Source organism: Ictidomys tridecemlineatus, chromosome 4 (genome assembly GCF_052094955.1).
Source record: "Ictidomys tridecemlineatus isolate mIctTri1 chromosome 4, mIctTri1.hap1, whole genome shotgun sequence".
NCBI lineage: Eukaryota > Metazoa > Chordata > Mammalia > Rodentia > Sciuridae > Ictidomys > Ictidomys tridecemlineatus.
In genome coordinates this window covers 48,883,473-48,899,781 of record NC_135480.1, presented here as the reverse complement: position 1 = coordinate 48,899,781, position 16,309 = coordinate 48,883,473, and the positions used below count along the sequence as shown (strand labels likewise).

Below are 16,309 nucleotides of genomic sequence, written 5' to 3'. Positions count from 1 at the left end.
ATGTAAACAAACTAGCTTCTCCACTGCTGCCTCTACTTGCAGTAATATGGCTTCAAACATTTAAGTGATTCTAGAACCAAACCACCTAAATAGTTCTGATTCCTTCTTGAACAGAGCAGCACAGCATAAAGGAAAAAGCATTTAACTAGTATCAGAAACTGGCTCTGAAATCCAGTTACCACACGCCTTACTAAGTCATCCACCTTTCATACCAGGTTGGATGAGAAAATGCTCTCTTTTCAGCTCTAACATTGCTTTGGATTTATAGTATATTTTATAATTAGTAGGAAATTTAAGTACCTCATCACACATATACCAAATTTAATTCCTTGCGCTACTATTTGATTTCTAGTTGTACTTTTACAGTAATAAGACAGACAAACATGAATTATGAGACTAAAAATCTGGTCAAGGTGTTTATAAATTTGGTCAGAAACATTAAAACAATGGAATTTTATTTTGATGAAAAACTTGAGTTTACAATCATTTAGTAAATGAAGAGCAAACACTTCATTTTCCTATCCCATAACTCTTAAGAAAAGAAAGCATTAGTAAATAAATATCTGTGAACAGATTAAGGGTAAGGCAGACCGGATAATAAACCACCTCTGATGTTCACACTCCCTGCATGTGACTCACTCTAAACAGGTGAAACGGCACTGGAGGTAAGTGAACTGGTAAGATATGAGCATTGAATCTCATCCTAATCATTCAAATAAGCCCATCATCCAGGGCAACAAATTATACACATTTTACTGAAGGAATACTCTGATAGAAGCACTTATTTACGTTACACTGTGCATCGTAACTATAAAATGGCTTGAACGGTTCCATTTAACCACCATTTATAAAGTGCAACCATATAATATTCTGCATTTTATCTGGGGTGTGATGAACATCAATTTAGACTGAAAGTACCCCAGCTGCCAATTTCCACCACTTCTGAAAAGATCTAGATGTGTGAAAAAGGACTGTCCCCCATACAAAGAACCAATTTCACAAACCTACTGGTAAACAAATACATTTATATAACTGGAACCTCAGGATGCTAGAGTTGTACTCATTTAAAAAACCATTCAGCTACCTTTGGTCTTTAAAAAAGCCTACACTGCAATGTCCTAAAACGTTATGTGCATCTCACAATGAAGAGTAGCCTTGCAGTGCAGAATGAGGAGAGTACAACGTCACTGTGAAGAGTAGCATGCTATGGTTTTAAGGAAGGATATCCAACTCATCCACTTGCGGAGTTGGGTGCATGACAACCAGCTGATCCTGGGGAATGTCTGCGGCAGCTGCTGCCAAGTTGGTGATAGATTTACTCTTTACACACTGAAAGTCTACATGTCGGCTCTTTCCTTCTTCCTTCTCCCATGACATTCGGATAAAGGGTCTTTGGACATAGTTGTAAATAACTTCTGGGCGGCCCCCAGGTCTTGTCTTTACTTTTTCTTTGTAGGTAGGATAACCTGGAGGAAAGAAAGGTTTTAAAACTGAGGACACACACACACACACACACACACACACGCACACACAATTTCTCATCCAGTATAGCCTATGAGAGCTTATTTGGCACAGATTCTGAACAAATGGAAATTAAAACAAGGGAAACCAATATTCCATCCATCTAGCCATTTGATTCAACAGCCAGAAACTAAAGTCCTATTGATGTAATTCCCAAAGCTTTCTACCATTCTTTCAGGTATTCAATAAATCAACCACCAAAAACATTGTTAAAGTGGACTATGAAGGAGATGGATCTCTAGTACAATGGTATATAATCTGGAGCAGATCTTGGGCTCTAGCAGTAAATGTCAAGAGTTATATTTCAGACATGTTTTCCATTGAAACTGCTCAACTCTATGAAGTAAAATCAGCATAAAGAATACACAAATGGTTCCAATAAAACTTTTAAAAATTACAAACAGGTAATGGGTTACATTTGGCCCATGGATCAAAGTCAGACTATAGTTAGTATCAGAGAGAAAAGAAAAAGAAAAAGGCCTTATATAGCAGAGTAGTAAATAAAGCTAAAAACCTCCTAAAGATCTGCAGAATGTCTTCTTTGTTTCATGCTTTCATTCTACCATCATTTAAAGCATAGATCAGAAATGTTTCCAACTCCAGTCCCTTGTCCTTGATTTCTCCTGGACTATTAGAAATAAATTCCAATCTCATTGTATTCACTGTCCTGCACACAGAATCACCTCTACACACAAATGTAATCACATTGCATTCTTGCTTAAAATCTACCAATGGTTTCCTTATGTTTCAAGGGGAATTCCACACTCCTTAGCATAGTATACAAGGTTTTTACAACCTGATTCCAACCTATTTAATTTCACCCTAGAACTCTTAAATGCACTGGCCATATTAAACTCTACACTTTTCCCTGAATATACTTTGGTGCTTTTACACATAATTTACTGTAGCTGGTTCCCTCTTAGCCCCCAAGCGCTATACTACTGTTCTACACACCCACCCCTCATATACTTTTTATTGAACAAAGAGAAGATTTTTATTCAGGGTTTTATTAGTTTGTTAAATCTTTCATTGTTGTTGATGATGGACCTTTATTTTATTCATTTATTCATATATGGTGCTCAGAATTAAATCCAGTGCCTCACACATGCAAGGGAAGTGCTCTATTACAAAGCCACAACCCCGGCCCAGTTTGTTAAATCTTATAGAGAACAAATTTCTGCTCCAGAACAAGACTAGGAAACCAGGGCTTCTATATATAGCTGAACTTTCAGTGAGATGAGCCAAGCCTACTTGTGTCTTGCTATTCCTGCTCAGAATGCAGAAGGTAGAATAATTCATAATCTCATCTAAGTATAGACTTCATTACTCAGTCATGAACTTCCTATATTCTAAAGTAACTATACTTCAATAATATTACTTTATAGAGTTTTTTTCTTTAAATTTCAGACCCTGTTCAAAGTCTCCGTTGAGTACTCTGATGAAAGAAAGCTTTCCTGAGTTCAGGAAAGATTCTTAATGATGGAAGTAAGGCCATATCTAATAGGTCTGCTGGAGGGAGCAGCAGCCCATGCAGCCCTAAACTGCCTTTAGATTCTACCCTCTGAGGCTCACAGATATTCCATTAAGGGATGGGTGAAACAAAACAAATTCCTAAGATGTGCCTTTCACTAAACTGTAATGTGAAGAGTGCACTAGGCAGGGTTATTTATACTTTTCCACCCTCACTCCAGATACTTTGTTTAACAATATCCACCAAACCCCAAATCCTGCTTATAATTAAGCAGGTCTTAGAAAACATTGACTATTGCAATATCTGAACATAAATATGAATATGGTTATTATGGAATAAGAACATTTAAAAACATCCTTTCAGCATTATATTCCATTATCCCTTCTTAGGTACGAAAGTTCTACCTTCCCCACGTGTCTCATACACCAATCCAATATGCTCCCATGAAAGTCAATACATATAATATTCTAAAATCAGACTTCTTTTGAGTGAAGGACTTGTCATTAGGAAGGCGGGTAGGTAAATTGGGAGGGTGGTAACAAAATAGCTAACTTACAAAGAATCTGCATTTTTTTCTTTGGTACCAGAAATATCTTATTTCTTCAGATGAAAAAGAGACTTGATGGAAAAATATGGCTGGTAGTCTACACATTAATTTGGGAAAGAAAAGAATGTTTTGGATCTAAAAACAGTTATGAAAGGAAGCCTGCTTAATTACTGTTTTGGCACAGTAAAGGCCAATTTATCCAAGGTTATAGTACACAGGCAAAAAGAGTTGCACACTGATTTTTTTTTAAATTCAATCTCACAAAGTATTTCAAAACCATTCACAGATTCCAAATCACAGAGGCCTGGATTCAAGTCCCAGCTCTATTATTTATTTTCAATGAACCTTTAATAGATCATTTAACCTTTCAAACATCAGTTTCTTCCTCTTAGAAACAAAGATAATGGTTGTGTAACCAAACAGCCTAATTCGAGAGGGGAAAGTTCTACAAAAGAATACCATTCTAACAAACATAAAAGGAACAACAGAATTAGAAAATGATCATTTTGCAATCTCTAATAAAATAATAAAATTATTCAGGCATGAATTATCAAGTAGTATTTAAACCTTTAGATAATAGCAGGAGCTGAATATTCTTATAGTCTCAAAATAATATCACACCAGGGATCAATTTAATCTTATAATAGAAGGCACAGACTGTCACTTTACTGATCACTTAATAAAGATTTAAGGTATGCCTTTAAATCTAATGTACAGTTTATAGGAATTATAGAAGAGGGAGAAATAAATGGAGGACACCAAAGGAAGAAGTAGGACAGATACAAAAGTGGGACAATTGTCTAAGACTCTTCAATAGAGCAGTGCCATAAATAACTAAGATTGAGAGATTTAACAAGCAGTTAGTTATAAGATGTGGTCCTGGATGAGATCCTGGTTTGGAGAGACCAGCTGTAAAAGATATTCTGGGGAACCAATGGGGAACTATAATGTAGACTGGTTCTAAGGAATTATTATTCATTTTGTTGGGTGAAATAAATTATTTTTAGAAAAAAATACTAATATTTTTTATAAGTGGAATATCTTCACATATAATGTACTATTAAATTTATTTTAATAAGACTAATGATAAGTTATACTTGCAACTAAGTCCTTATAACTACATGAAAATTCACTTAAGGGGGCTGGAGATGTGGCTCAGCGGTAGCACGCTCGCCTGGTATGCGTGCGGCCCGGGGTTCGATCCTCAGCACCACATACAAATAAAGATGTTGTGTCTGCCGATAACTAAAAAATAAAATATTAAAATTCTCTCTCTCTCTCTCCCCCTCTCTTTAAAAAAAAGAAAAAAAAGTAAGAAAATTCACTTAAGGGTTTAGCACCTCAGATACATTATGCTCACTCCTATCTCAACACTTTTGCACTTGCTATTTTCTTTGCCTACAACTATCCAGCTATCACAGTGGAAATTCACTCTTAAGTGAATTTCCACTGTGATAGAAAAAAGAAGTCCTCATTCTCAATATCTAAGTTACATGTAGCTATTATATAAATTATTCACTATCTGAGACCCTCCTACACACTAAGCACTAGCCCACATGATAGGTGTGCAATATGCAACTAGACTTCTCTTGTGGAGCTCATAGCCCATGACTAAACACTATTATATGGTACATTGTTCTAAGGAGCACTTTCATCACTATGAAAGCATCAAAGCTTCCAAGAAGGTTTCAGTGGTTCTAAATTATAAATATTAGTAGTCAAAAAGTAAAAGTAAAGTGGGAAGAAGGTCATTTCTAATAAACCTCATTTGATCATCACAACAGTCCTCTAAAATACACAGGATACCCATTACACTGATACAGAAAATGATACTCAGAAAAGCTGAGAGCCTTGCCTTAAGACACTTACTATGACCCACAAGACCTGTATCCTCTGACCACCTTATCTCTTCAAAGCTCTTCCTCACTATTTGAGTCATATTTGTGGGTTTTGCACCTCAGATACATTATACTCATTCCTACCTCAACACTTTTGCACTTGCTGTTTTCTTTGCCTACAACTATGCTTGTCACAGGCCTCAGCTCAAATATCTCCTCCTCAGAGAGGCATTCCCTATTCCTCCTAAGCTGAATCAAGTAGCTCTAAGTTGTCTTCTCTCCAGCTCTGACACCAGGCAGCTAAGTGCAAAATGACAGATGAAGACAAGCATGAGTGAATCACTTTCAGCAATTCTACTGCTTTTTAAGCCCAAGTATCCTCCCCTTCCCACAAAATTCCTGTTTCTCATCATTCTTTCCACATATCTCAGCATCCCATTACTGTGATTTCCAGCAGCTCAATCAGGTCAAACACATTGTGAAACACACTGTGAACTTACCTCATTCCAGTTACTGTTTTAGGTACTTCTTGTATTAACTCATTTCACCCTTACAATAACCTTAAGGGTATATACTAATGCTCCCAATTTAGATGAAGAAATTGAGACACAGAGTTTAATGCATTAGCCAAGATCATACAGCAATTAAATCATGGGATTTGAACATAAGTTATCTTATTCTGGAGTACTTTTTTCTATTTAGATTACATCTTGTTATGACAAGAAAGATATTTGTTCTTAATAAGGATATTTTAAATAAAAGCAGTATCTGATAAGGCAGATGGAAAAATTCATTTAAACCATAAAATAAAAAGATATATAAACACATTTAAATAAAATGAAAGAACTTTTGTAATTTGCATTTAACTTAAAAATAAGCTATTATACCTTAAGATGACAGTAAGCTACTAGTATTACTGTTTCTAAATAAATTTTCAAAAGTGGTTTTTAATTCTATTTGGCTTCAAGGATCACCACTAGATAAGCAACCCTATTGATGTTATGGGAATGTACACACATGCATGCCCACACACACCACACGGATTTGTCAAATTCACTTTTTCAAAAGTGAATTAGAACACACTGTGGCAGAAAAGAAAAATCATATCACTCTATTCACTATATGAATAATATCTAATGGCCTTCTATTGGTCTTCTTAGAAGAAAGTTATGTAGTTCTGTTATTTATCTCTTTCCATAGCAATCTGTAATTATTTGCTAAATTTTTTCTTAAACTATTCAGACTATATTCTAAACAGGATAAAATTTTAAAAAAATTAATATGAAATAATAAAAATGACTTACCTTCAATTCCCAATCTAATCTTCTTAAGACCCCTCTCCTTTAAAACTGATTTGGCCACATCTCTGTTTTCAATGTACTTGAAAAATCTATATAATTTTGTGCTATAAATAACTGGAAACAAAAAAAAAGACAAATATTTTATGTTAAAAATCAATATACTTAGAAATGAACTTAAATTTATCTTAATCATCAAACAGGCCTGATAGCCCTAAAAACTCAAAGACTGGATGCACTAATGCCAAAGCATGACTAGCCAACATGACAGAACAATATTCAGTACAGTTAATGTAGAAGCAAATGTCTACATAAGTGAAACAAGAAAAGCTTTGATAACCAATCAGATAACCCAATCCATAGGAAGAATCTCCTTCTGAAAGATACATCACATACACAGTTATTGGTATGGGATCTGCCCTAAGTTTCAAATAAGAGAACCAAAAGAAGATATCAATACATACATCATTATTGAGTAGGCAAAGTAAAGGACTTTGCTAGATGCCTTCAAGGGCTAGTCTGAAGAGGGAAAAAAATGCCTAGTCAAAGAGTACAAAACAGATAAATTTCACATTTCATGGATTGAGCAACTATTAATAATTCCCCAAAAGACAAAGACCCTCCCCACAAACTGTTTTCCATTCAGGCGAATAGCCCCACTTAATACTGATGTTAAAAGTGGCAGATTCGAGCATGTTCTGCCAAGGTTAGTCTGTTTAGAGCAAACTGGTTTTGCAAAGGACAGACATTCCACTGACAACATGTTGAGTCTTCCAAATGGGCTGGGAACTTCAGGGAGTTAGACTGATGGACCTTCCTCGCCTTCTCTCTTTCAGGTGGAGTTATCTCCCTTAAAAGGTGAACTGCAAAGGTTTTATCAAAAGAAGAAAGACACACTCACAAACCAAACATGCTGGTTTAAGAGCTAATAAAGGAAAATACATACATGAATTCTATTCATGGGACAAACCTTAAATTCTTAAGATTACTGTTATTTTTAGATAAAGATTTTTTGACATCTCACAAAGGATAAAATTACATTTAGGAATCAGGCTGGAAAGGCTATCTCTATCTCCTCAAATGTATCTTCTTCAGGGTAGAACACAGGTGGCACAAAATCAAATATACTTAGACAAAGTAAGTAAAAATGTTTTCAGTCCTTGTGAGCTTCAAAGCTTAAAAAAATACAGGAAAACAAAAAAAAATGTTGAAATAGAAAGTTTAACAATGGAAAAGAAAAGGCCAGTTCTATTTTAATTTCTTTATCTATATAATGTCATTTATGTGTTCTATAGCTGGCTCTACTCTTCTTAGAGTCAATTTCTTGAAAACTAAAACTATAAATAAGTTTGTTCATACCTCTTTTCTAATAGCAATAATTTTGCATATTTCTTTGATTTCTGGTAATCTTTCATTTTTCATCTGTTATGTTCAATTTTTTGTTCCACATATTATTTAGAGAAAACCACTGTCAGGAAAGCACCTAAGACTGAGGAAGCAGCAACAGAAATGCCTATTATACCTATCCACAAAAGAATCAAAACACTCATTTAAATTCATCATGTAAAGAAACTATGTCAACTCAAAAGTATGTTAAAAACATCTTTAGAAAAATCTTTTTAAGATGTTAACAGGGCTGGGGATGTGGCATGCGCGGGGCGCTGGGTTCGATCCTCAGCACCACATACAAATAAAATAAAGATGTGTGTCCACTGAAAACTAAAAAATAAATATTAAAAAAATTCTCTCCCTCTCTCTTAAAAAAAAAAAACTCAACAAAGGAGCTGGGGTTGTGGCTCAGTGGTAGAGCACTTGCCTCGAATGTATGGGGCACACTGGGTTCAATACTTAGCACCACATAAATAAATAAAGTAAAGGTAGTGTATCCAACTAAAAAAAAAAAGTAGTAGTAGTAGTAGTAATCAACAAAGCCCCGCACAGTGGCATACACTGTAATACTGTCTGAGCCGAGGAGGCCCAGACAGGAAGACTACAGGTTCAAGTTCAGCCTTAGCAATTTAATGAGGCCCTAAACAACTTAGTGAAACCCTGTTTCAAAATGAAAATAAAAAGGGCTAGGGATGTAGTTCAAAGGTGAATTCCCCCTGGGTTAAATTTCTAGTAGCCCTTCAGCCCCCATAAAAAAAGAAGTAAGTAAGAATGCCATTTGGAGTCAGCTTGTTTTGTTTTTAGAAAAGGGTATGTACAATGGAAAAATCTGACATTAAGGATTTTGGTACTTTCTATAATCTTGTACTTTTTACTTAAACTAATCCTTACTGAGTTAACAGACTAGAGAATAAGGAGCTGGGCCATTTTACTAAGCTTCTTGAAGGTTAGCCATTTCTTCAACTCTTCTCCATCTATACATACTCAAAAAAACTAATACTAAGCTTATCAAAACAAACAAACAAACAACAACAACAAAAACTTACAAAAAAAAAAAAACCTGAATGACTCTAACCACAAACTTTATAAGTAAAATAAGAAAAAAAGTCAATGTTGATCAAGATATGCTGTTTTGGTTAGAAACACCTGAAGAACTCAGTTTCACAAAATCTTCTGAAGGGCCACTGTATCTTCCAGGAACACAGAATATTTAAAACAGAATATCTGGAATTTAGTTACCCTCAGATGATCCACAAAGAGCAAACTACTTCTGTCCAGGACAGATAGGCACAGTTTTCTCTATAGGGCCAGATAGTAAATACTTTGGGCTTTGCGAGCCATGCAGTCTCTGTTGCAGCTACTCAACTCTACCATGATAGCATGAAAGCAGCCATAGGCAACACATATAAACTTTATTTATAAAAACAGGCAACAGGCTGAATTTGACCCACAGGCTAGTTTGCTGATCCCTGGTATATGGTAAGAGTTCAATGTATTTGCTTTACAAAACCTGCCCTTGGATTAATATTATAAAAGATAAAGATATAATGCTGACTTAGGAGAAAGAAAACATACCACAATACTTACTTTGTGAATATTCTTCTCCCATCTGTGGTGGATACTCCTCATCCCAATCAACTACATCGTCATCTGTAAGCACCACTATATGGCATTCTCGTTCCCCACTCTGAGCACTAGCTACCATGAGAGGGAGGATCATTTCTTCCAAATAAAATTCAAATTGTCTACGAGCACCATCATTTGATAACTCATGCATCAGGGCACCTGAAATGAAACCCACAATAGTATCTTGATTTTTTGGATGACTGATAAGAAAAAGAAGAAAACACAAATAAAACACCAGATTAGATCAGCAAGTACTTTGGAACCCTTCAGATAATATATTAGTTTTTAAAAAGTTTTTTAAAAGTTCATATAGAAAATGGAAGAAAAGGTAGCTAACAAGAAAACAACCACATTCATCAGATGAAGGATGAGGGTGCAAGTGAGAGAATGATAAGCAGAAAGCTAAAAAGCCATCTAAGAGCCAAAAGAAGGGTCAAAAAGAAATGGATGACTAATCAGTACAACTTAGAGGAAATGTTTTAAAGACAGGGATAAAAGAAATACCAATAAACTCAATATTGTTCCACATCTTCTAGCCAATTCAACATGACAAAAACAAAAAACTGTTACTTATGACAGGGTCAATTACTAAGAATACATGAGATCAACTCAAAGACTATTAGCAACTAACTGAGTGGCTCAATACAAATGTATGAAATTTAGTAACTTTCATATATGTTAGTGTTTTAAAAATGTAAATGTATTTTACATATAACAAAAATATAAAACATCAAAGAATAAACTTAATAAAATTATAGCATAAACTATATGAAGAAAATAACAAAACTATCAAAAGGACCTAAAAGTATAAATAAATGAACAGAGATCATTTGGAATAGGAGTTAATACAGTAAATATATTAGTTCTTTAAAAAAATTAACTCCAGAGAATTCTAAAGGAAAACACAATTTTTAAAATATCCAGAATAGACATGAGTATGTTTGAGCCTGACAATTATAATATAGATAAAGGGAAAGACTAAAGATACCATAATAGGGTTCTGAAAAATGCAAGAGAGGGGCTGGGGTAATGGCTTAGCGGTAGAGTGCTTGCTTAGCATATTTAACGCCCTGGGATCAATCCTCAGCACCCTGTAAAAATAAATAAAATAAAGGTACTGTATTAAACTACAACTAAAAAATAAATATTTTTTTTAAAAATGCAAGAGAGGGGTTGGGGTTTTGGCTCAGTGGTAGCTTGCCTAGCATGTGTGAGGCACTGGGTTCTATTCTCAGCACTGCATATAAATAAATAAAGTCTATTAACAACTTAAAAAAATGCAAGAGATGATAAAACCCTTATGAATTCAGCAAATAAGTTTATTAAGTCCTCACAATGTTCCAAGCACTATGGACACGAAGTCAAAAAGGTGCAGGCTCTGTTCTCAAATTCAAACTAGTCTATTGCCACAAATGAAAAACAGAGAGTGAAGGCTGCAGAGAAAGGGAGCAAGATAAGGAGAGAAAGGATAAGTAAATCCCATCTCTGCATCTCAGTGACTCAAGATAGTCTCTGCTTCTGATCTCCCTTTTGCAATAGGCTCGGACAGGACTAGGTATGTAGTTTGGTGATGATAGAGTGCACATGCACACATACACAAAGGGTTTGGATGTAACTTCAGTGTTTTAGTCTTTGGTTGAAATCCCATTGCCTTCTACATGATAATAATGCCTTTCTCCTTGCGCTTACTGAATTGGTACCTTATTCAGACTTTAAATTTCATTTTACATCTTTTTATCAACCAAGGACATGGTATTTTAAAATTTCTTTTAGCCCTACGTCTTCAACACTTTTCCTAACAAGTTCATATAGAGTTCAACTCTGGTTCTTAAAGCTTCTGGATGATAGTGCTTGCCGAGAAAGAGAATATGAACTCTGATGCCCGGTCAGGAGCTACTAATTACCATAGATTTCCTATGGTCTATGGTTAGTTCTAAGACAGAAGACTAAGAAGTCAGCTCCTCTCTGTACCAACTTTCTTGCCTCTCAATATGCCATTTCTTCTGCCTAGAACAAACTTCCTCTCCTTTATTCTCCGACAAGCTTCTCTAATCACCATTATTTGAGTTAGGTACAGCCCCCATGGACTCACTTAGCACCCTATTTTTTCTCTAACATCAATTGATTTGTTGGTCTCCTACACTACACTATAAGCAGGCATTTTTTTTTAATTGTTGCCTCTTATATACCTAATACCTGGTGTAAAGTGAGTACTCAATAAAAACAAAGAATGAATAACTGATTACTATATAAGCATTAAACAAGTTATTAAAGGATATTTACTAATATTGACATTCACAATAAGTTCCATGTGGAAATATTACAGTATGTACAATATAATCTGTTAATATTTCTTCTCCTTATTTTCTATTCTTGATGTCCTTTTCCTTAAAAAACAAACTCTTACTTAATATTGTATTTCAGGACTATTCATTTAATCTTCCCAGCAACTCTGTGTGTCAATTCAAATGTTTCCATTTAAAGAAGAGAGAACTAAGAAAGAAAATTTTAAGTAACTTCTTAAGAAACCCAAGTCTCTCTATTCAATGAACATCCAGTACCTGTATAAATTCTTAAGAGACAAGCCTAGATATTTTAGTGCAAAGTACTATCCTAAATATTCAGCAAAGACACATATTTGCAGAAAAATTTTTACACTCAGATCTACATCTGCAGTATTCTTTTACATTTTTACAAGACCACTTCTAATCTCTTCAAGTCCTGTAGTTTTATTTTTAAAATAAGGTCTTTGAGGACCTCTAAATTTTTAGTAACATGTTAAAGTGATCTAGAAACAACTATATTATTTAAAAGCTATAAGTCTAGGAGAAACACATTACATATTTTTTATTAAAAAAATCAAAAAAAATTTTTTTTGCAGGGGTACCAGGGATTGAACCCAAGGGCACTTAACCACTGAGCCATATCCCCAGCCTGTTTTATTTTTTATTTAAACAGGGTCTTGCTAACTTGCTCAGAGCCTCTCTAAGTTTCTGAGGCTGGTCTTAAACTTGTGATCTTCCTCTGACCGCTGGGATAATAGGCGTGCACCACAACACCTGGCTTACAAAAAGATTCCTATCTTTAATTTCATAACAAATAAAAAGATACTTGATGGTGATGATAAAATAAACTATGTCCAACAGACTGCATAATTAAAATTCATACAATCTCTAAGAAATTCTAATGCTTATTTTTTACTCAGATGTTACCAAGATTCAACATTTAATCATGAAGGTTAATTAAAATGATCTCATGAATAATAAAAGACATAATCTTGAAATCAAGGAATTATAATGCTCATGGTTTCAACTAAAACCATTTTTTGAGACATGAAGAAATAGTAACTTTGTTCAAATTTACAGCTGTATGCTCTAACTATCCAACTACTTGAGTTTAAATTTTCAAGTATCATTTGTAGAGAAATGGATTCAGAGACAGACCTATTTCTTTATCCTACTTATCAATATTTTTATGGAGACTAAAGAAAGTTTGGCAAAAATAATACCATAGTTAGGGACATATTTAAGTATATAAATATATAAACATAAATATTTAAAGTCGGTGCTTTGAAAGTTTATCCTTCACAGAGGTCTAGACACATGAGTCTCTGAGAAGGTATAATAATACCACCCTGCCAAGTAGGGCTGAGCTTAGGTAATGAAATAAAGAGAATCGTATATATGGGGCTAGTACAAGGCTATAAACCACATGCACAAAGCTTTTTAAATATCTCCCCAACTGCATACAGAAGTTAACAGCATTAGTTTGGTATTTAAAGACCTTCCAAAATCTGGCTCATCTATTTACTCCCCCATCTCCTGGTCCTAATATAAAGTTTTCCTTCAACTAGGTTATTCCCAAAATACACTTGTTACATCTTTACTTAAAAAACTCAAGCTCTTGGATAAACTTCCTGACTCTAAACTATTCCTATTCATTCCTGTCTCCTCTGAACCCTTCCCAAGCCCCTCTAACCCATGACTTCCCCCTTCTGAAATTTCTCTAACCACTTAAAATCCAAGAAAAAATTGATACTTCTATACACTATTTAAATTTTTTAATGTATAATCACCTCTTTTCTCAGGCACAATGCAACAACAGGTGATACAGAGATGATCACCAATCAAGAGTTGGGATCCCAAGTTCTAAGGCCCTGCTCGGAGACTGTTTGAAGTTCCTCAATAAATTTACTTTAACATTATATATATATGAAGTATAGGGATTCAATCTATGATTTGTAGTAACAAATACTGTTTATGCAAATTATTCATAATTTCCACAGTACTCAGGATATTATCTCATATAGTAATACAAAAAATTATAAACTTAGATAATGTGATCTGAGGAATGAAGCCACATCACAGTTCACCAAATCAAGGCTCCCAAACTATCAAGGGGGAAATCTAGGAAAGTTCATTTTTAAAAAAATTAAATTATTAAAGTTGAAAAAAAATTCTGGAAAGTTATAAAGATATTATCCAGAACTCTGAAGACTTCCATAAATAATCTTCCTTTGAAGCCAAAATGCTTTATAATTCAATTAAACAAATACTTAAAGTGTAACTAAGTAAACCGCAAACTTTCAGACTTTGCATGTCAATCTAAAATAATTCTACAAATCACTTACACAGAAAGCATCATACTTACTGAGATCTCTACATTTAATAGTACTATATTCAAAAGAAATACAAAGATAATCACAAGCTTCTCTCAGCTCAGGAATAGATATGCCATCAGGACAACGGATTATTCCTGTCTTATAGTAATCCTGAAAAAAAGTAAAAAAAAAAAAAAAATGAATAAAATACATGGAGCACAAAGTAGCCAAAACTTGTTAAGGGTGGGCTATTGGTAGCATTTTCAAAAACAGTGGAGTCTGGTATTTCTTTATTATGGAATTTTTAAAGCCATGTGGGACCTTGGTTCACCTCACAACATTTTCTATTTTACCCATTTTAGGTAAAAATTATCTAGTCATACAATTATCCAATAGCAGATGTCAGATATTAGAACCTAGGTCTCACCATTATCTTATTCATCTCTACTTTTTACTATATCATACCAGTTCATATGTATTTTCCTCTTGGAACTTACTTTTTTATATACAACTATCATAAAATTTTAAACTCTTTGTAAAAAGTAAGGAAATTACCTTAAATAATTACTAGAAAATTGAACAAAATTTAGGGTTTTTAGTTAAGAACTGCAAGGTCATATCCAAGTATTAATGTATATAAAACAAAGTGCACAATTACAGAGTCTTCTAAATAGTATCCTTTGGTGTTTCCATATTATTACAAACAATACCAATTATCTCCAAAATCTACTTTAAAAGTTGTTAGGTGTTAGGCACTGGCCCAGAATAATAGATAAGTTATTCTACAGCTCTGTTAAAAAAAATTCTTAATGCCAACTTTATAATAGATCAAATGTAAGTGTAGGGAGCTGAAAATGAACCTCCCCTCCAAATTAAGACTTATCTCAAGATTTTTGAGGTTCAGAAGCACAATAACTAGTAACAATTCGTAAAGTTGCTGTGTCAATAGAAGCAAAATATCTTCTGGTACTTGTCCAAGTACCAATAACCTGATCAAGAATGTTAGCATTTTATCACAGGATCCTCCCATCCCTTTTTCCCCAAAATTATGTAAGGAAATTATATTTTACAAAATGTTACACTTTTATAAATCAAATCTTTATCAATAAATTGAAATTATGAGTAGGACTCTGTTAAATTTAAATATTCCCCAAACAAAGGTTAAAACATAAAAAAAGAAAAAAAGGTTTAAAACAAAGATGCTAACAAATACATTTTGGAGATAATATTTATATATATGTATGTTTACACATTGTTAGTTTGGGGCAATAAATATATTTCAAATGCCATACTCATTCTCAGCAAAATAACTGACTTGCCATATTTAATTTAAGAAGGAATAAATAGTGTGACTACAGAAACATCAGTACTGAATACTTAAAAAACTGCCTATGTACACCTAAAAGATAAATCTTCCTATTTTTATCCTCCTATGGTCATAAAATTTTTTACATTCTGTTCATATGCTAAAGAAAACTTGAATTAGGTAGTATTTAAGAAAAACAATATATAAGAAAAACAATATATACTTTCAAAGAGATATCTAAATAGAACTTTATTTCCAATCTAAATACCTGCTGAGGAGGGGTCTTATGATGAAGTAAATACATAAAGTAAATACATATTAAAAACAAAAACAAAAACAAATACTCACCAGAATAGCTCGAAATACAGTGGAACCAATTCCTTCTGCCACTTCATATTCTCCCTTCTCATTGGGACGTGTAAAGTTATGTTCTCGGCCAGATCCAAACATCCTATCATAGTGAATAATTAAAATGTGTGCCAATAGGAAACTTAATTCATAAAGGAAAATCAATTTCATGAACAAAAATGAAATGACATTATAACTTAAGCATTAAATTATTCAACAATTTTTTATCAGCAATTTATTCTGGCAAACTTTATATGAAGGTAATATGAAAACTATTTTGACGTGGGGTGCTGGGGACATAGCTCAGTGGTAGAGTGCTTATACAAAGTGCTGGGTTCAATCCTTGGCCACACACACACACACAC

The 16,309-nt window shown here is 33.9% G+C and overlaps 1 protein-coding gene across 12 annotated transcripts in view; it reads right to left on the bottom strand.

Moving 5' to 3' along the window:
• The window catches only part of Btbd10 (BTB domain containing 10), a 77,535-nt gene that overhangs the window by 18,118 nt on the left and 43,108 nt on the right, over positions 1–16,309 (bottom strand). For 8 of the 12 annotated variants that reach the window (XM_040284727.2, XM_078046461.1, XM_040284729.2 and 5 more), the window contains 5 exons: positions 15,945–16,047; positions 14,341–14,461; positions 9,652–9,849; positions 6,682–6,792; positions 439–1,466 (listed from right to left, as the gene is read on the bottom strand). In XM_040284727.2, coding sequence (XP_040140661.1) covers positions 1,213–1,466; positions 6,682–6,792; positions 9,652–9,849; positions 14,341–14,461; positions 15,945–16,047 — 787 coding nt within the window. In that variant the 3' untranslated portion in view covers positions 439–1,212. Of the gene's footprint in view, positions 1–438; positions 1,467–6,681; positions 6,793–9,651; positions 9,850–14,340; positions 14,462–15,944; positions 16,048–16,309 lie in introns of those variants that run through there. The other 4 variants (XR_013437745.1, XM_078046462.1, XM_021727344.3 and 1 more) reach the window with 1 other exon arrangement.